Source organism: Rhinatrema bivittatum, chromosome 7 (genome assembly GCF_901001135.1).
Source record: "Rhinatrema bivittatum chromosome 7, aRhiBiv1.1, whole genome shotgun sequence".
In the NCBI taxonomy this organism is placed as follows: Eukaryota; Metazoa; Chordata; class Amphibia; order Gymnophiona; family Rhinatrematidae; genus Rhinatrema; species Rhinatrema bivittatum.
The window spans coordinates 256,656,492-256,678,973 of record NC_042621.1 but is presented as its reverse complement, the minus strand read 5'-3'; the positions used below and the strand labels follow the sequence as shown (position 1 = coordinate 256,678,973).

General features: G+C 44.5%; 1 protein-coding gene across 1 annotated transcript in view; it reads right to left on the bottom strand.

Moving 5' to 3' along the window:
- GOT1 (glutamic-oxaloacetic transaminase 1) overlaps positions 1–22,482 on the bottom strand; it is a 118,525-nt gene that overhangs the window by 79,467 nt on the left and 16,576 nt on the right. The window contains exon 2 of the mRNA XM_029610100.1: positions 2,460–2,641. Coding sequence (XP_029465960.1) covers positions 2,460–2,641 — 182 coding nt within the window. The remainder of the gene's footprint in view (positions 1–2,459; positions 2,642–22,482) is intronic.

Here is a 22,482-nt window from a genome sequence, read left to right as displayed (position 1 = left end):
GTTTTCAAATTAACTAACACCGCAAATAGTATAGGGTCCATATTTAAACCTTCATTACAAAGTCTCAGCGTCTTCTGCCCAACTCCTGCAGGCTTGTGCTTTAAATCACTTCATAATATACACTGTTATTCAAACCTTGATTACAATGTTTCGGTGTCTTCTGCTCAACTGCTACAGACTTGTGCTTTAAATCACCTCATGATGTACATTGTACCCTTTGGAACTTGTAACTTTTCAGGCTGCACAAGCCTTCTTGATCCAATTGTTCTCCAACAGGAGTCTCAAACACTTTCACAAATAAACATCCTGCCATCCCCCGCACTGCTCCAAACTTAGTGCTAACAAGCTGCAAACAGCTCCTTCTGTATCTTGCCACAGTCAAAGAACACTTCCCACACAATTTCAAAGCGTTCCTTCCCTGAAGGAACGCTTTGAAATTACCTGAAGGTACGCTAGCGTTCCTCCCTGAAGAAGCCCGGATGAACGGGTGAAACGAGATCTTCGTCGGTGGTATTTAATTTTCATGTAAAAACAGCTATTTTTTGAGTATTATGGTTGGTAAAATACTGTGAGGTAGAATACTACACGTTGCAAATATTTATAGGGGTTAAAATAAGTGCAATTTATGATCATGTTGGTTGATTGGTAAAATATTGTGAGGTAGAACACTACACGCTATAAATGTTTATGGGGTTCAATTAAGTGTAATTGAGGATCATGTTGGGTATTTTATGAATTGTGTGTATAATTTGGGTATGCATGAGTAGTGTGTGAATGGAGGGTAATGTATGGGTTATGGAGGTTTAATGTATGTACCGCTTAGATAGGTGTTCCTATGTATTAGGAGAGGTTGAAAAATTGTATGAATATATTTAATAAAATAATATTGTATGGAGATTGGGTTGATATAGGTCCTCTGGTTGTGATTGTACTGTATTCTGTTTGTGAGCATGGAGGAGTGGTACACCTTCTTTCAAAAGTCATCCAGACATTTATTCTCTCGGCTGGTGGTGTATTCGAATGTAGCTTAGTACGCTTAGCCTTGGATAAGGCTGATTCAACTACAATAGATTGATGGGGGAGTTGGGCAGACTCATAAATTGCTGAATTACGCATCTTATACTTAATGTCAATTTTTCTGGAAGTAGCGGTTGTTGAGAATGGAGTTTTCCAGATTTTGAATAGAATATTTTCTAACACGGAGTGTGGGGGTAGAGCAGTGGGCTCGGAAGGAGATTCGAATATTTTTAAGATCCCTAGCATTTTAGCCCTGGGATCAAGTATTCTTCCAGTTTCTACCTGGAGAAGACTGCCTACTTTCTCAATTAATTTTGCATGTCAAGTCCTCCGAAGGAGAAGGCGGCTCAGGTAGGCCTTCCGGAGGATCAGATGGCATTCCCGTTGAAGAGTTCAAAGACTGAATTGATACCAGAAAACCCGGGCTAAGTGGTTGAATTGGTGTATGTTCCTTGTCTGGCTGCAAGGGTTCAACATATGAAGGTGAAGCAGGTGAACCGTGAGGTGAATCCTGTGGTGGTATTTGTTGAGCTTTTTCCAGTTCTTGGAAAAAAGAGCTCAGGCTATCTGAGATTTTAGTCATAGTAGATGCTGCAAGAGTGCCCTGTGGAGGAATGTGTAATCTTTGCTTTGGGGCTTTTGTTGGAATTGCCGCAAGCAAAATGTCCTCAGGTGATGTTCCTTTTTGCTGGTCCTGAGGAGGAATAATTGGAGACAGGTGAATACGTTTTGATAACGGGATCTGTAAGGTAGGAGAGAGTCTCTTAGCTCTAGATACGGATGAGAGACTGGCCAAAGAACTTTCACTGAGTGGAGTCTGACCTGAGGATGGAGAATCAGGCGCAGATAGATCTTCAACATCCACATCAGCACTTATACTGGAGATTCTTTGTGAATCTCGAGAGTGCCGTCTCCTTGCTGAATTTTCTTTTGTCGTGTGCTTCGATGAACCTGCATGGTGTGATTTATGATGATGTTTGCCCGATCTATTGTGGTCTGGTGACTCCACCTGCATTCTTTTTGCACCATGCACCTTAGGTGCATCATGCAATGGTCTGTGCGCCGTAGATGCGCAGTGTGGTTGGCCATGCGCCATTATGTCCATCGAGGATGCATCGTCATGGGCATAAATCCACTTCAAAATTATCCCACCAAATTTACCCACATGCATTTACATCTGCTATTTGTTGCTCATAATTTTGGGGGAAATTTTAAATGCATGGGTTTGATTTTTCAAAAAGAAATGCATGCAAGTTCAAACTCCTGCCTAACCCAGCCCCCTTGGAATGCCTCCAATCAATCCAAATAAACTTACATCCATGCATACACGTATATGTTTACCCACATATCAGGCAAGCTGTTTTGTAAAAAGCCATGTCTGTAAGTGAAACACTTTTACCCTCTATATTATTTTCATTCTTTCTATATTCTTCGAACCTTACCCGATTTTCCAGGATGGCAGGGCTGTCCTCTCCAAGTGTAATTTTGGAGGCGCTAGAACGAAATTCAGGCAGTCCAAGGATGGGCAGATACTCATGGTTCAAACTGGAATCATTTGCAATCAGCTGCTCTACCTTCTTCACTACTGGCAGGACCCAGGGCTGTGAGTCATCTGTGCGATAAGCTGGAAAGAAACACAAAACAGTTTGTTAATCCTATGTCTGTCATTCCTGCAACTAGCCAGATAGGGCAACATAACAGATTTACTAGTGCAAAGTCCGGATCACCAGCAAAACAGACTGGGAAGAAAAACAGAATAAGAATTTAATGCAGGACACTTATTATAAGAAGAAAAGAATATTTTGCTAATGTATATTTGATTTTCATCCATTCAAGAGACTGGATATAATTGTTATAAAGTTATGGCTTTACTGACTATGCACTGAATAGAGATGGAATGGAAACAATTCAGCTATTCATTGGTTTGGTGGGCAATTTTCAAAGCACCTACAAAACTGCAAACTGCAAGGGCGCTCTGAGTGCATGGACTTTACATACAATTTTCAAATTAAAACTGCCCGTGTAAGGCCAAATCTGTCCTTGATGGTAGTTTTAACCACCTTATAGTTGGTAGCCTGTTCAGAGTTTAGGGCCCTATATGCTGCCTGGGATTTGCTTACTAAACATGGCAACAACCTAATGGCCCATTGGGCCTGAGATCAGCTGGCGACCTCTGCTACCCATTGAAATGTATCCAGAAAGACATCTGAATGGCCCTCCCCATCTTTCCCCCCACTATTTTGGACAACCTAAAGTTTCTGCTCACAGCAGTCTCAAGAGTACCTCCTAACGCAGTTCTTGGTGCCAGGATCATGGCTTCTGGGGCGGCCTGCTGAGCAATAAGTTGTCCTGTCGCCTTTACCTGTTCCTTGAGCAAACGGATGAGGGGTTTTTATTGTTCGCTCTGATGGGTGACCACATGCTAGATCAGTTATATATTCTCTTGTTGTGCCTGGACTTGGACAGCAAGTTACTTCATAACCTTCTCGGATGCCATGCTGGAATCAGATACTTGGCTTTTAGTGCTTTAGCTCTCTACTGTCTGAGTAACAGCTCCAGACAGCAGTCCTCCGCCCTCTGTATCCTGCCCCTTGCAGCACCAGGATGCTAAAATTGCACATTGTCAAAGGATCCACTTCTTCATCACCGCTTTTAAGCAGAGCTTCCATGTGGGCCTCAAATTTCACGTCTGACACCACATTGTGACGATCCCAACTGGGAAGGCCTCTTGGCGACTTGAAACATAGCACAGTCTTCACCTGACAGTTCTCCCCTGCAGAAATAGGCACTAAAGCATCATGTAATTAGGTATAGTAGTGACACCCTGTACTCTGGAAACCTCTTTATGAACTGAATGCCTTCAGCAGAATCATTAAAGAATAAGTCCATCAGTCTGCCCAGCAAGCTTCCCATAGTAGTATCTTCCATGCAGGTTACCTCATGTATCAGTCAGTGCTGCTTGACATGCTTTGCTTATGGACTTGGCCGTAGCAGTCCTTAATGTCTGTGCATCAGTACCCCAGACTGTAAAAAAGTCATGGCTCATGCGGTTGTCCCTAAATCCAAATTTCTCTTTCCTTCCACCCCCCAACCCCTTCCTTTGAAGCAGAGAGCGAAGTCGCAGTTGCATCAAAAGCATCAAGGCTTATTGGTTAAGGGTAGTAATCCATGTCTTCTGTTAAGGGTAGTAACTGCTGCTCTGTTCAGGTTACTCCCATGCGTATCAGTTTCCCATCATTGGTTACGGTCTAAATCCAATTCCCCTTTTCCCCTGCCATTGAAGAAGAGCACAAATGTTGGAGGTGCACCAAAAGTATCCAGGCTTATTGGTTAAGGGTAGTAACTGCCGCACCAGCAAGTTACCCCATGCATGCTTTCTTCGTTTCCTTTAGGACTTGGCCATAGAAGCAGTCCTGTGCTTTTTCCCCTTATGTCTGCATATCAGTATTCCAGACCATGGAACTCAGGGCCCTCGGTTGTCTTCTGAATCCAATTGCTCTTTTCCCCCACCGTCTATATGGGGAGCAATGTTGCAGTTGCATTAAAAGCATCAACGCATTTCAGTAAAGGGGAGTAATCTCCATGCCTTTTGCTAAGGGTAGTAACCACCGTACCAACAAGTTACCCTCCTGCATGCTTATCTCCATTTTTGTCCTCTAGCCTTTAGGGATCAAGTGTTTATCCCATACCTCTTTGAATGTTCTCTTTTTCACCATCTCCTCTGGAAAATCATTCCAGGCATCCACCACCCTCTCCATGAAGAAATATTTCCTGATGTTGGTTCTGAGTCATCCCCCCCCACCCCGAATTTCATTTCATGACCCCCTAGTTCTATTGGGTTTTTTTTTCAATGGAAAAGGTTCAAAATCAATATATCATTGAAACATTTTAGGTATTTGAAGGTCTGTATCATATCTTCTCTGCACCTCCTCTCTTCCATAGTATACATACATATTCAGATCTTATAATAATTAACTAAACTAAAAAAGAAGAACAACTGAGAAGAGAAAATTCAAAAACAGGGTGAAAAAGTTAATTCATTCCAAAAATGTATTCAGACTGCTATGGCAGTCATTAATAGATAATCATTACTAGCTGAAAACACTCCTCTTCCAATATAATAAAAAACAAAAATCATTCAAAACAATTTTTAGAAGTGAAAAGACAGTGCAGCATGTGTTCAGTTTAATATAATTATTTATTTATTTATTTTTCTATACTGACATTCTATTCAAAATTTCACATCAGTTTACACATAACAGAATTGTCTCCAAGTAAACTTACAGAGACAGAATACAGTAAAACAATTAAACATACTAAATATAAAATTAAACAATATAAAATTCAAATCAATAATAAATCAAAGAGAACCTATTGTTCGATAACATTTTATGTACTTAAAGAAAAAGGAAATTGTAGAATGGTGATGTTAAAAAAATTAAATATGTGAGGGGAAAGCTTTCAAAAAAAGCCAAGTTTTAAGGCTTTTTCTGAAGGAAGATGTAGAGGGGTCAGTTCTCAGAGAAGATGGTAGAGAGTTCCATATAATATGATGGAATATGGTTTTTTTTTATCATCCAACATTACATTTTCAACATAATATTTTGGGACACTTTGACTGTAACACCACACAGGCTGTTTATACTGTTGTCTGTCTCTGTCCATGTAGTAAAACATATATTGGTCAAACCAAATATTGGTCAATATTTGTATTATTGAACATAAAAGCTGTATTGGGACTAAAAAATGGAAGCTCCTTTGGTTTCCCTTTAGGTTTCTATGCACCATATAATAGATTATTTAAAATTTTGTATGATTCAATGGTTGGATTTAAATTGAGGGTAGATATCTCTTTAAAATTTACAGCGTCAAGAACAATGTTTCATTTACTAGTGGCAAACTAATTCCTCATGGGTTTAATCAGGATTTTAAGTGGCAGGTCTTTTTAAAGGCCATCATTGTTTGATATGCTAACAACTTACAGAGGGCAGTATTTCCTGTGGGGTGTTTGTTTAAATGGGGTGATGGCTACTTTTTTTTTTTTTTTTTTAAATAAAGCTTGCATTCCAAATGACTTTGGTGACTAAAAGAGGTAATATTTATAAGCATCCGAGAGGAAAAAAAAAAGTATGGCGTCAACACGGTCAGGTCTGTATCTTAAATGAAACGTGTAAGCAACCAAATAGTTAAAAACCACTGAGCTTTACTAGATGATTCATCAGAAATTCAGCAGGCTTAATGAGAGTATGTCCCTCAATACAGTACTAGGGGTGTGCATTCGTTTTGAACTTATATGTAAAACGCTACTTATTTTTTTTTTTAAACTTAAAAAAGTGATGAGGCGAAAACGATCGAATTTCCAACTTATTCAACATAGCTATGTTGAATACCTTGGAAATCGCGATCGTTGATCCTAAATAAAAATTTAAACCCCTCACCCTCCTTAATCCCCCCCAAGACTTACCAAAATCCCCTGGTGGTCCAGCGGGGAGTCAGGAAGCCATTCCTCTATTCCTTTGCGAGGAGCACGTGACGTCCGCGTCACTCCGACGTGACGCGGCCGTCACGTGCTCCTGACCCCCCCAAGCTGGTTCCGCTCCCGGACCCCTCGTTGGACACAAACGGAACTTTTGGCCAGCTTGGGGGGGTCAGGAGGCCCCCCCAAGCTGGCCAAAAGTTCCGTTTGTGTGGGGTAAGCTTTAATAATAAATATCAAAATAAAAATGTCCTTATTTTGTTCCCTGCGGTATATTTTACTGTGTGCCTCCATTATTGTTTTGCTATATATCTACTGTGTATTTCCCGGTTTTTCCTACGAGGTTTTGGGGCCTTTCCTCCCATGTGCCGCCCCCCCCCCCATGTATTTGTTCCATGCATTTGTGTCCCCCCTGTGTTCCCCCCCCCCCCCCCCCCGGATTTATCCATGTGCCCAAACATGCCCCCCCCCCCCCCCCGCACACACACACGTTATGCTATGGAAAGGATGTCAGATGCTTATTAGGCTGCAAAGGTTTGTGCAAATATTTGGTGTGCTCCACCCCAGGTTTGTATAAGGCATACATATAAAAAAAACAAACCCATCCAAAATATCTTCATATACATAATTTTAGATAAGCCTACCCCAGGTCAGTCCCCCTGATGGTGGTTCAGCCGGGGGCACAGGTAAAAGAAAGGAATGTCAGAGGCATATGAGGCGGCAATAGGCATGAACAAATATTTGGTATGCTCCCCTATAGGTGTTTGTAAGAGGCAATGTTTAAAAAACCCACACAGAGAATTATATATACAATTTTAGATATGCCCCCCCCCCCCCCCCCGATGGTGTGCACAGCCCCAGCCATACATTATAGAATGGGGTGCGGCATGGATGAATGCTGCTTTAGGGTTCCAGCCTCTTCAGTTTGCCATTGAAGGGAACCCCCTATAGGGGCTGCAACGAGGGACACCAGGGGTGTAACCCCCCCCCCCCAGGCAGTAGGGGACGGTAATACTTACCCACAATATGAAAAATTATAAGGTACATTGGTGGCAATAAAACAGGAAGGGGTTACACACATGCTTGGCAAAAAAAAAAAAAAAAAGCAGCATTACACATAGACAAGCATATGCGGGTAGCGGGGATGGTACGGAGATAGAGAAAGACAATGGGAGTGCGCTTCTAGATAGCGCTGGCAGCTAACACGCAAAAGGAGCAAGGGACTCACGGTCACACAAAGAAAAATTTATATGTAAGATTAGATAGAGAGATAGAGAGAGACATATTAGTAGAGGATGTCATTAACGTATTACGTATCATTCACAGGATACAGTGATAAAATAATATGTCATCCAGTCAGGATAGCATCACCTTGGATACAGCCGGAGGGAGCACAGAGCAGACAAATCTGAGACCACGCGCAAGACGCTCAGCGAAGGCCGGACAAGACAGAGAGATGATGCAAGACGTGGGGCGGGAGTGCGCCAGGGGAAGAAAGAACACAAACGGAGAGCAAAGGAAGAAAGAGCAGAGAGGAGCAGCAACATGGTGAGAACACTGGCTCCAGAGGAACTCAGGAGAACCAGGCAGCACCTGCGCCCAACGCGGACACAGAACCACGACTGCAGGGCTGCAGTAGCAAGCCTTCGATAGTGCAATGACTCAAGACCCTGCACACCAGAGCACTACCGGAGGCCAACAGCCACAAGTCAATGGTATACAAGCACAAGTAGGAGGCAGTAACCAAATGTCCCCCCTTGGCAGAACACAGAGGGGCGGATTTTAAATGCCCTGCACGCGTAAATCCGGCTGGATTTACGCGCGCAGGGCCCTTGCGTGCCGCCGTGCCTATTTTGCATAGGCCGCCGGCGCGCACAAGTCCCGGGGCTTAGTAAAAGGGGCGGGGAGGGGGCATGTCGGGGGCGTTCCCGAAATGACGCGGCGTGGCGCCGGCCCGGGGGCGTGGTCGAGGCCTCCGGACCAACCCCCGGGTCGGGTGATGGCGCGCCAGCAGCCCACTGGCGTGCGCAGATTTACATCTGCTTTTAGCAGGCGTAAATCTGCCAACAAAGGTAAGGGGGGGTGGGTTAGGTAGGGGAAGGGAAGGGAAGGTGGGGGGAGGGCGAAGGAAAGTTCCCTCCGAGGCCGCTCCGAAATCGGAGCAGCCTCGGAGGGAACAGGCAGCACGTGCTGGGCTCGGCGCTTGCAGGTTGCACAAATGTGCACCCCCTTGCGCGCGCCGACCCCGGATTTTATAAGATACGCGCAGCTACGGGCGTATCTTATAAAATCCAGCGTACTTTTGTTCACGCCTGGTACGCGAACAAAAGTATGCGATCGCGCAAATTTTTAAAATCTACCCCAGACAGCGCCAATTGGTATTCAAGACCGCCTTGGGGACCCAGTTCGCAAGGCTCGTACCTGACATGGAACCAAGGCAGGCCATGGGAGAGCGGGCCTTATGGAGGAATGGGTAGCCATCCTTTCTTCCAATCACCGTGGTGGGCATGGCCAGCTCCACCACAAGGGCCATACCAAAATCAAGGCGGACAAGCGCAGAACGCACCAATGCAGAACAACGAGATGGGAACATGTGCACAGGATGGAGAAAACGAAATAGGATCGGGTGAAACTCTTTCTACTGAGACGTCAGCACCAGGAAGAGGACCGGCCGGAATGGAGGCGCAGAGCGACAAAGAACTGAGACAAGAGAAGCAAAAGCATGGAGGAGACGATAGGCACCAACCAAGGAGAACAGACACAACAGACAGGAGTCCAAAACGCTGGTGAGTGCAGGGACAAGAGTGTGGAAAAGGGGCATAAGACACCCTCGGCCAATGCCGGAGCGGTTGACAGGAGGCGCAAGCGAAGGTCAAGCCCCAGCTCCGACAGCACCTCTTCCTCCTCCATGTCCGACTCAGACAGCGGTAGCGACACCCCGGTAGCAACCAAGACAGAAGATAAAAATTCTAGAGGTCCACCCGCACTTACCACATTATCAGAACCATGGGAGGCAGTCCCAAAACGCCTAAGAAAGAAAATCAGAAAAAGAAAGTACATAGACATATTTAGCATCCTACAAGACGCAAAGCAGCCAATCGAAAGAAATCTAAGGATGGGACTGCAGCAGCAGAAAAAGAGCCAAGAATACCCAAGACCATTGTGAATTGGATGACTGCCTTCCTACACATGATAAGCGTTGTTGGACGCCGTGACCCGTCGCAATACGAGCCCATGCTGACATATGCGGTAAAAATCATGCAAGCATATAAAGAACACAAGAACTGGGCATGGCTTAACTATGACGAAAAATTCAGGGACAAGATGGAGGAAAATAAGTTTATGACATGGGGAACCCAGGATGTCAGCTTATGGATGCAATAGATGACACGGAAACTCACGGACCAAGGAATGCGCACGCGAAGCTCCAGAAGGTCATCACTCAACAGGTTTTCCGTAAGGCAGTCACAGTCCCAGGACAACACATGTTGGCATTATAACAGAACATGTACATTTCAAGATTGTAAATTCAAGCATGTGTGTTCAGGGTGTGCAGCGCAGCATCCATTAACCAGATGCCCCAAAAAAACGGCAGCGGGGAGTAAGGCTAAAGCAAATTGAGAAGGCACATTTTAAATGAGCATACTCACTCATTAACTTAGAAAAGATGAAGCCATGGCTGGAACATTACCTGAACTGCCAAAAAGCAGATATGTTAACACACGGTTTTCGTGACGGATTCATTATCCCGATCCAAGGACAAATAAAGAATACAAAGAACAGCAATGCACAATCGGCGACAAGATATGCGGCCCTCATCCAAGAAAAAGTGGAGAATGAAGTGGCACTCGGGAGCATGGCGGGCCCTTTCAATGAACAACCATTCGAGAACATGTGGCTCTCACCATTGGCAGTTATCCCCATAAAAGAAAAAGGAAAATACCGCCTCATTCAAAATCTATCATACCCCGCGGGAGCATCAGTGAATGATATGCTGCCGCAAGAAAAATGCACTGTACAATATGCATCATTCGATTCGTCTATGACACTGCTCAGAACATGCAGAGAGGGTGCGATGATGGCGAAAGCTGACATTGAATCAGCTTTCAGACTTCTTCCAGTGCATCCAGACAGCTTTCCTTTACTGGGTTTCACATTCAAAGGAAAATTCTTCTTTGACAAATGTATGCCAATGGGGTGTTCCATCTCGTGTGCGTACTTCGAACTTTTCAGTTCTTTCCTACATTGGGTCACAACACAGAAGACAAATTCGGAAAATATTATACATTACCTGGACGACTTCTTATTCGTTGGTCCAAGAAACACGAACACATGCGGCAACTTACTGGAAGAATTCCAGAAGATTGCGAAGGAATTCGGAGTACCATTGGCACATGAGAAAATGGAAGGTCAGACAATAAGATTATCATTCCTGGGCATCGAGCTGGACTCCACCAGAATGATAGCAAAACTCCCAGAGGAAAAAGTGGAAAACCTGCGCATAGCCATACAACAAACAATGTCAGTAAATAAAATAACCCTGCAGTCCATGCTGGGAACACTGAACTTTGCATGTAGGGTCATCCCCATGGGACGGGCATTTATGCGAAGATTGGCAGCGGCAACAGCAGGTATAAGACGTCCACACCATTTCCTGAGAGTATCTAAGGAAATACGCGAAGATCTAAAGATATGGAAAGAATTTCTTAAGGACTTCAATGGAGTATCCATCATACAGGATGCACCGCTTTCCAACAAAGTCCTGAACATCCACACAGATGCATCGGGAGGCTGGGATTTCGGTGCTATATGTCAACAGGCATGGTGTGCGGAGCCATGGCCAGCGGAGTGGATCGAAAGTGGACTCACCAAGAACATAACCTTTTTGGAGCTATTTCCCATACTGGTTACCCTGGTATTATGGAGCAACAGGCTTACGAATAAGCAGGTCATTTTCTGGTGCGACAATAAGGTTGTGGTGCAAGTGTTGAACTCACAATCAGCTAAGTACCCAAAAGTAGTCAATCTTCTCAGGGAGGTCATGCTAACGGCATTGCGAAATAACATAACGCTGCGAGCTAGGCATGTACCGGGGACAAGCAATGGAGCAGCGGACACTCTGTCTCGTGCTAAATGGCATTTGTTTTTCAAACAGGTACCAACAGCGGAAGAAACAGGGACAGTCATGCCAGCACACTTATGGAGAATTGGTCCGAAACCACCGTGGACTTAGTGCGCAGATCCGTCGCACCGTCCACATGGAAGGCATATTTTCAGAGGATACAATTATGTAATCACATTCCTTAGAGAGAACGGATGGAGACAAGGACCGGTCAGTGACGACATGATAATCAAATATGTTGCCACATCGAAAGAAAGCGGTATATCAAGGAATGTGGTAATTACGCACCTGGCCGGACTGGCATTCTTCTTTAAGGCGAGGGGCTGGGGAGACCCAACCAAGTGCTTCATAGTGAAGAAAATGATGACAGGATGGGCAAAGAAAGTCTGCCATACCAGCGACAGAAGGCATCCCATCACTCATGAAATATTGCGATTGCTCTGGACAATCCTATCATCCATATGTTCATTGGACTTTGAACGGGAACTATTTCATCTGGTGTTTTCGCTAGCATTCTTCGGAGCAATGAGGGTGAGTGAACTGACAGCGGCCAACAAAGATGATTCCGGTCAGACCGGGTTACTCCAGAAGAATGACATTGACAACAGACACATTAACTGTCAAAAAAGGATGAGGAAGGAAGAGGAGCCATGCTGCTGTTAAAACGGGTAGCGGAATGCAAAACTTGTCCAATAAACAACGCAAGGAGATATCTGCAGTTGAGTCCGAAAAAAGGAGTACATTTATTGATACACAAGGATGGTACACCGCTCACCAGATACCAATATGCAGCAGTATTAAAAGCGTCAATTCATAAAATGAATATGGACACCAAAAAATTCACAACACATTCATTTAGAATTGGGGTGGCAACAAGTGCAGCGCAAGCCGGGCTGCAAACGTCCACAATAAAAAGAATCGGATGGTGGCGCTCCAACGCTGTTAACACATATGTCCCCTTGGACAAGGTAAACCCAGATAACCATAAGACTTGATTATGTTACAGATCGACGAGGTACACAGCGCTCCGCATGGATCATGGGACACTCTTGTGTGCGTTGGGCTGCGAGAAGAGCAAAGGAAAGAACTTATAGGCAGCATTTAGGGCTGGCATCACAAGGATGGTACATATCATGGATGGGTAAATCAGGTATGCGTTGGGAACAGTTAGTGCCCCTATTACGGTGCTTGACAGATTCGAGGGCGGCTCCAGAGGTAATGGGAATACATTTGGGGGGCAATGATCTGTGCTCTTCGACATGCAAGCAACTAATAAAAACAGCAAAACGTGACCTGGCCCAGATCATAGAACTATACCCACAAACCACAATTTTCTGGTCAGAAATCATCCCATGTCCTAAGTGGAAAGGTACTAAGTTATGGACTCTGGGCAGAAAGAAAATCAATAGGCAGATTGGAAGATGGATACAGGAGAGAGGTGGCAAACAGATCAGTCACCAGTGGGCCGACGTCGAATGCCCAGGCCTCTTCAGGCAGGACGGGGTTCACCTCTCAGACATAGTTTATGACATTTTTAATAATGCAATACAGGAGGCCATCGAGACATGGCATCCTGTATTGCAGGATGCAGAATACAGAGGCCGCAGCTTAATTAATTGGGATGCAGAATACAGAGGCTGCAGCTTAATTAATTGGGGGGACACGAGGCGAGGATCCTCCCTATCTCGTGCCTTGGCAGTGACCCAGGCCGATTGGGGCCTATGGCAAGTGGTGCCGGAGGTATCACAAGTCGGCTGGGTAGCCAATTAGCGCGAGGGAAAGTGCAAAAGGTGACTGCGTGCAAGTTGCCGAGGGGCGGGGCCCCCTTGCTCGATGACAAGGCAGGGGGCCATGGATTAATGCTGCCTTGCTTGTTCCCTACAGCGGGCAGTGATGGACACAGATTACTGGCCCGGGTACCCATGAAGGTTTAAGATATGATGTGTAAATAAAAGCTGCGGTCTTATTTTACCAACATCAGTATCAGTATGGTTTCCTGATACAAAGAATATAGGTGACATAAGGTTGGATAAGGTATAAAGGTCACTCGACGGACAAAGCGAGTCAGAGTGGCGACTGCTAGTGTTAATGAATTTCATTTAAGATACAAACTTGACTGCGTTTCACTACACACTTCCTTCTCCCGGATGTGTCCATAATGTGTTTCTTCTCTCCAGCTGTGTGACTGTAATATTTATAAGCATGCCAATAGGAGCCTTTTTTGAATGAGATTTAGTTTATATATGGTAATAATAGGTATATACTATTATTACCATAGTATATACCTATAAATGTATTTATAGATCACGGTTTTTGGAAACATCTTGGTTGACCTTTGGAAAGCAAATCACGTTTAGATGCAACTTGAGAAATTCAGATCAGTGCCATTCTCTGGGACTGTTCCTTGATTTTGTTAATGTTCCCCTTGAAGAAGCCTTTGTTAGGTGAAACAAAAGCTCTTTGTTGGGGAGTTGATTTATAAATTATGTTTTGGAAGACTTCCAAAGCTTTTCTCTATTTAAACAATGGCACTTTTTAATATGCAGATGTATTTTCATTTCTAACAAAACAAAGTTTAACAATTTTTGTTTTTTGATATTAGAAGAGGAATTTTTTCCAGCTAGTGATGATTATCAATCAAGGACTGCTATAACAGTTTGAATAAAGTTTTGGAATGATCTAGTTTTTTCATGCCATTTTTTAATTCCTTTTTTTCCCTTTAATTTTTTTTTCTTTTTTTGAGTTTCGTTAAATATCATTATGCGGGTTTTTTCTTCTTATTCTTTAATGTATTAGATTTGGGCTCTTTGATTTAAAAATAGTTTTGCCAGAAAATGTTTATAACTGCAGCAGAGCCAGCACAAAAAGAGGTCAACATAGAGGTGAATTTTAATACCCACACGCATATATGTTATAAAATCAGCTACTCACGCGTACAATTTTATATCGATGCATGAAAGTGGGGGGAATTTTAGCTGGTACACGTGGTGGCATATTAGGCCTATTTTCCTGTTCCATCCCAGTTTGCCCCTGTAAAGGAGCAGACTTCCTAAACCCCCTACCAAACTTGCCTCCCATTTACCCTTCTTTCCCCGACCTCTAATACCGCTGAGTACCCTAATTTTTTTTTTTATTTCAGTACTTACAAGCAGTCCGTAGCAGAAGCAAGTTGCATTATTATAGGATCCTGGCGCGCTTGTGTGCAACACTGACTTCATAGCGCTGTCCCGGCCCGCCCATGCTACGCCCTCACCCTGCCCATGTCCCACCCCTTTAGCTCAAAACCTTTGCAATGCGCGTACTGGGAGATACGCACATGGCCGCAGGCCTTTTAAAATCCGCGTGGCCCGCGCGCTTACGTGTCACGTGCTTATCTCCCGGCTTGGCTGCACAGAGGGTTTTAAAAATCTACTTGACAGTCTTTGAGAGCTCCATTCTCAGTGCAGCGGCTTAATCTCAAAGCAAACAAAGTCAGTTTTAAAGTTCGCTCCATTCTGGCCTCAGTCTGTCTCTGTGGGTTCAGCTGATGGTTCTACCTCCATTTCTTCCTGTTCCTCCTGCTGCTTCCAGTCATTATACTCAGAGGGGCACCCTGAAAGCCCCCTGGTCTAAACCTTTCCTAGACTCTCTGGGAAATGAGGTCCTCTCAAAAACCTGCTTTGCTCTAGGGCTTTTCCTATAGTGATTTAGTGGCCTGAACAGATTGCGACATTCTTTCTGCTGAAATTAATTGTTACTGTATATTATGGGAATGTGTTTGTCTCACCACAAACCCATAAATAAGAATCTATACACATTCTGGAATTCTCATGCCACTTGATTCCTGTTTTAGATCTGCTGCCCTTCTTTTACACTGCATTTGTTTTCTATCCCAATTCGCTCCAAAAATGACCTGGAGCAGCTTGGAACAATAGATGAAATCTGTCCATTACATCTGGTGGCCGGTGGAACAGCAGCAGAGTAACTCAATGGCCGATTTCGAATCTTAATTGTGGGGTGCCATAAGGCTCAGGCTTGCCCCCACTTCTTTTTAATATCTTACGTGCAACCTTTGCCTCAGTTGATTAACCACCTTTATTAAAATCTTTTGTGACTTGGGGTCAGACTGAGCAGACAAACTTTCTCAACTTATGATATTCTAGCAGCAGTTCAAAGTGGATGACAGAATAAGTATTTCTTCATTTCCAGAAGAGAGGTCTTGTGGATTAGATGTGCAGTGATGGAATTTCCATCAGCCTTGCTGCGTTAGGATGGTCACCCCTTAGAACTGAAATTGGAAGGGAGGTTCAATATCTACAAAGAGACTTTCTAGAATACAGAGGATGATCTGCTGTTCTCAGAAAGGCTCTCTAGACACTGTTAAGAGGGCACATACATGGAGTCATGACATCATCCATAATTTAAAAACAAATTTAGAAATACATACAAAATCAATTTAAAGCACCCAATGCCTCCTAAACAGGTGAACCTATGTCCCCACCAGATGGCACATATCGTAAGAAACTTAGGAGGGCAAGGTGTGTCAGGAACACCCCAATGAGCGGCATCTGGGAAGTTACAGATTTGCTATGCTAGGACAGACCGAGGTCCATCGAGCCCAACATCCTCTCTCAGATAGGTCGCAAATACCTGGCAGATCCCATAAAATAGTCTAATTCCTCCTAATCACTCCCAGGGATAGCAATTGCTATGTTTAATGTGTTACGGACTTTTCCTCTAGGAACTTGTCCAAACCTCTTTTAAACCCCGCTATGCTAGTCGCGTTGATCATATCCTCTGGCAACAGATTCCACAGCATGACAGCGTGCTGAGTGGAAAAAGTACTTTCTACAATCTGTTTTGATCTATTGGTTTTATTTTTTTTATTTAAAAAAAAAAAACTTATACTCCACTGCTTCCGGATTACAAATCCACTCAGTGCGGATTACATACAATGGGGTAGATTTTCAAAGGGATACGCGCGTACCCCCCGAAAACCTACCCCAAACCCCCCCTGCATGCGCCGAGCCTATTTTGCATAGGCTCGGCGGCGCGCATAAGTCCCGGGGCTTGCATGGAGAAGAATGCCGGGGGGCGTGGCGGTCGTGACGCGGCGTTTCGGGGGCGGCACTGCGGGCGTGGTTGCGCCCTCCGGAACAGCCCCCGGGTCGGCTGCTGGCGCACGCAGATTTACGTCTGCCTCCGGCAAGCGTAAATCCGGCGATAAAGGTAGGGGGGGTTTAGATAGGGCCGAGGGGGGGGAGGGCGAAAGAAAGTTCCCTCCGAATCGGAGCGGCCTCAGAGGGAACGGAGGCAGGCTACGCGGCTCGGCGCGCGCCGGCTGCCCAAAATCAGCAGCCTTGCGTGCGCCGATCCCGGATTTTAATGGCTACGCGTGTATCTATTGAAATCCCGCGTACTCTTGTTCGTGCCTGGTGCGCGAACAAAAGTACACACTCGCACAAAATTATAAAATCTACCCCTGCATATATAACCATATAAAATACATTGAAATGTAAACTTACACTGAAAAACATAAGTTTTCACCACTTGCAGCTGTTATCCATAGGCTTCTCCTAAATGTACATAAGTCAGCCTCACATTGCACCTGCTCTGGGATGGCATTCCACAATAATGGCGCTGCCATGGAGAAATCTCTGCCCTGGCTTTGAATGAGTTTAGAGTTCTTACAAGAGCAGACCAATTAAATTTAAGTTTCAGTGAACATGATTCCTCTGAAAAAACAACATCCCACATTTAATTCTATACTTTATTGGACGCCAGCGCAGATGCTGGAGAGAAGTACTTATGTGTTCATAACGACTCACCCGACACAAAAGTGCGGGCAGCCACATTTTGCAACAATTACAAAACTTTAATCAATTTATCTGGTAGCCTAATAAAGTAAAACAATAATCTATATGTCCCAATACAAGAGATTGCAATACTGTTCTGAACAAAGTCATTGGTAACAATGGTCGCAATGGTTTCAGCATCTTCAATTTAAAGAAGCATATTTTAGATAGATGGCGAATATGGGGAAATCAAAGTTAAAGCACAGTCTACAATAACTCTGATACTTCGAGCCTCAGAATGCAAAGGCAAAATTTTGCAGAAAATTGAATTAACATCTCTATCAGCCCTGGCAAGACTAACCCATAACACTTTGGTTTTATGAACATTGGGGCGGATTTTCATACTCCGCGAATAGGCCTACTTTTGTTTGCGCTCCAGGCGCAAACAAAAGTACGCTGGATTTTAGTAGATACGCGCAGAGCCGCGCGTATCTGCTAAAAACCTGGATCGGCGCGCGCAAGGCTATGGATTTTGTATAGCCGGCGCGCGCCGAGCCGCGCAGCCTACCCCCGTTCCCTCCGAGGCCGCTCCGAAATCGGAGCGGCCTCGGAGGGAACTTCCTTTTGCCCTCCTCTCACCTTCCCCTCCCTTCCCCTACCTAACCCACCCACCCGGCCCTGTCTAAGCCCCCACCTTACCTTTGTCGGGGGATTTACGCCTCCCAGAGGGAGGCGTAAATCCCCGTGCGCCAGCGGGCCTCTAGCGCGCCGGGACGCGACCTGGGGGCGGGTACGGAGGGCGCGGCCACGCCCCAGGCCGTAGCCATGCCCCCGTACCCGCCCCCAAAACGCTGCCGACACGCCCCGAAAACGCCACGACGACCGGGGCCCCCCCCCCGACACACCCCCCTCGGAGAACCCCGGGACTTACGCGAGTCCCGGGGCTCTGCGCGCGCCGGTAGGCCTATGTAAAATAGGCGCACCGGCGTGCAGGGCCCTGCTCGCGTAAATCCGGGCGGATTTACGCGAGCAGGGCTCTTAAAATCCGCCCCATTGAGAACAAGGCCATTCTTCCTTAACCTTGATCTAATTTGGACCAGACTCTTTTTTTTTTTCTTTTTATTAATTTCAACATAAACAAGCAAGACAACTCTCACTTCTGTAAGTAAAATATAACATGTAATAGCTACACAGAAACAGCATTTCTGATAACATCATTCTTTTAAAGGGGAGAATATCAGAAAACAAATTTAAGTAATAGCCCAGCGTGCTCCGTAGATACATTTTATTGGATCATATCGCAATCAACTATTCCCCTGGATTTGTTGTTACTATACTCTTGGAATTTAAAAAGGTTTTTAAGTGCTCAGGGAAGAAAAATACAAAACAATCATTTTGACCACGGATCACACATTTACATAGGTATCTCAAAATAAATGAATACCCCAGTGCAATCAACTGGGCCGATACAGTAAAATGCGCGGGAGAGCCGGCGCTCAGACCACTCTCCTGGACATGCGATTTTGTATTTAAATGATGGCCCATGGTAATAAGGAAGCGCATGGGACACTAGCGCGTTCCTAGCGCCTCCTTATTGCCAGAAGTGGCGGCTGTCAGCGGGTTTGACAGCCGACACTTAATTTTACCTGCATCTGTTGTCGAACCTGCTGACAGCCACAGGTTCGGAAAACGGATGCCAGCAAAATTGAGTGTCCGTCTTCAAACCTGTGAGCCACAGGCTGATTTTTTTTTTTAATGATTTTTTTTTTTTTTTTTGTATTTTTGGGGCCTCTGACTTAATATCGCTTGACTGCACATTTTACTTTCTGTATGGCACGGGAATAACTAATAGGCTCATCAACATGCATTTGCATGTTGTGGGTGCTATTAGTTTTTGGGGGGTTGGACACATGTTTTCCTCGTGCTATTACCCCTTACTGTATAAGGGGAAATAATGGCGTGTTGAAAACACGCGTCCAGACGGGGGCTAACGGTGTGCTCAGCCTGAGCACACTGTACTGTATCGGCCCGATAGAAAGGAAGTCTCGCCTCCTAACTTGGGTCACCCTTGCAAAATCTGGATATATGCGAATAGCTTGGCCATGAAAAGTAAAAGAAATATTTTTAAAATACCTCTTCATAATTTCATTTAAATCTTGTTCCATAATAAAGGAAACAAGGAGGATAGTCATCTCAACATCGGCAGTCAAGTCCTCCAAAAACTGAGTTAAATTGGAAATAGCATCTATATGACCATCTTTAGGATGAGGGTATCTTATCTATTTCAAAGCCAAGAATTTCATGGAAATGTTTAAGGGTGGTGAATATTTCTTCACCCAGCACTCTGGGAAAGTTCAAAAAGCACAAATTCAGGTGCCTAATATGATTTGCAAGGTATTCCAATCTCTGTGAACAAGTCCCATAATCTTTAACCAGCTTAAAATTGCAAGCTTGAGTTTGTACCAAGGCCTGTTGCGAAGATGCCATTTGATTTTTTTAAATCTTGAATTTGACTTTCATATATTGCATTCTGGGAATTCACCTTAGTTGTTAGGGTCTCAATTTTGTTCTGAGTGTCCTTCATAGAGCTTGCAAAACTCACAATAAGGTCCCATAACGTTTCTAGTGTTACAGTGGCTGGTTTGGGAGGGGAGTGAAAACACTCACCCCCAATACCAGCTGAAGCCTCTCCTGACAGTCCCATTGCTGCTGCCTCAATTCTGCCTCCCAGCTCCTCCTGTGCTTCTACGGGAGATAAGGAAACCACAGAGGCTGCAAAATCACCAGGCAAAACGGACTCCAACAAGCTGGAAGAAGGTTGGAAGGTCGGCAGCAAACCTCCACTCTGACCCCCGATTGCTGTCGCTGCGATGATGTCATCATCCTGCACTGCAATCCTGAGAGGAGGGATGTTGGGTATTGGAGCCGGCGGTAAGCGCTGATCCGGGGGACTCAGTGTGGTTTCCCCAGACGACTCCGGTGCTCCCTCACTGGAAGCCACAGCAAGGATAGGAACCCCCTTTTCTACCGATCCAGCAGCAAAAGCTGTCAAACGCTGTCCCAAAGGTAAAGTACTGTCCGGGGGGAAGACACGAACTTTGCCTTTACACTTTGAGGGCATTTTCAAAGAAATAGAAATAGGAATCGTAGGGAAGCGTTCCTCTGCTGCTGGTCACGCCGCCATCTTGGCCCTCATGTTCCACAAGCAACTTTGTCCAGGCATTTTTGAAATAACGATATGGGTACGATCCCTGGTTTCATTCCATGAAACTTGTTAGTTTCATGGAATGTCCCCTTAGTTTAGTATTATTTGAAAGGGTAAATAACCACTTTATTTACCCGTTCCACCCCATTCATGATTTTATAAACTTCTGTCATGTTCCCTCTCAGCTGTTTCTTTTCCAAGCTCAACAGCCCTAGCCTCTCATCATAAGAGATGTTCCAGCCCCTTTATCAGTTTTGTTGTCTTCTCTACACCTTTTCTAGTTCATCAATGTCTTTCCTAAGATATGGCGACCAGAACTGCACACAATACTCAAGGTGTGGTTGCATCATGGCTCAATATAGAGGCAATATGATCTTTTCTGTTTCATTCTGCATTCCTTTTCAGATCACTCCTAACACTTATTTGGTTTTTTTTTTTGGTTTTTTTACTGCTGCTGCACACTGAGCTGAAGATTTCAATGTTTTGTCCCACAAGGACTCCAAGCTGCTTTTCTTGGGTGGCGACTCCCAATATAAAACCCAGTATGGTGTACCTGTAGTAGGGATTATTTTTCCCTACGCTCATCACTTTGCACTTTTCCACATTAAAATTCAATCTGCCATTCAGATGCCCAGTTTCCTTGTCTCACAAGGTCCTTCTGCAATTCCTCGAAACCTGCTGCTATTTTAACAACTTTGAATAATTTTGTGTCATTTGCAAATCTGATCACCTTATTCGTCGATCCCTTTTCCAGACCTTTAATGAGTAATGTTAAATAGCAGAGGTCCTAGTACTGCCCTGTGGTACTCCACCTTTCTCCCTTTGGAAAACTGACCATTTAGTCCTACCCTCCATTTCTGGCCTTTTAATCAATTACCAGTCCACAAGAGAACACTGCCTCCTATCCCATGACTTCGTAATTCCTTTAGGAGTTTTTCATGGGGTATTTTATCAAATGCCTTCTGAAAATCCAAATACACTATGGCCCGGATTTTCAAAAGCCTATGCGCGCCGGACCTATTTTAAAAAGGCCTGGCTGAAATCGGAGCGGCCTGGGAGGGAACGGGGGAAGCCCACGAGCGTCGGCGCGTGCAATTTGCGCTAATGTGCACCCCCTTGCGCGCGCAAGTCTTAAAATCTACCCCTATATCTACATGTTTCTTTACACCTTCAAAAAAAATTCTAAGAGATTAGTAAGACAAGACTTCCCCTTGCTAAAACCATGCTGACTCTTCTCCATTAAGCCATGTCTATCTGTATGGCCAGTCATTCTGCTTTTAAGAATGGCTTCTACCATTTTGCCAGGCACCAATCAGGCTCACTGGTCTATAGTTTCCCAGATCACCCCTGGAGTCCTTTTTAAAAATCGGCGTCACATTGGCCATCTTCCAGTCTTCAGGAATCATGGCCGTTTTAAAAAAAATAGGTTACAGATTACTAGTAACAGGTTAGTAATTTCGTAATTTAGCTCTTTTAGAACTCTGTTACACTTTAGTTTGTCATTCTTATCTGTTACATCCTCCAGTGTCACAGATATTTGTTGTAATTGCTCAGAATCTTCACCATTAAAGAATGTTTCAGGTTTGGATATGTTCCCAACATCTTCTTCCATAAAACTGATGCAAAGAATTCTCAGTTTTTTCTGCTATTGTCCTCCCTATGTATCCTTTTTGCCTCTCTGTCATCTAGTGGCTCGACTAACTCCCTCACAGGCTTTTTGCTTCAAATGTATGTGAAAATGTTTATTATTAGTAGTTTTGTCTCACTGGCAAGTTTTTTTCTCAAAGTATCTCTTGGCCTGTCTAACCACTGTTTAACATCTAATTTGTCTGTGCTTATGCTTTTGCCGATTTTCATTCTTTGGGTCTGCTTTCCATTTTTTGAACGA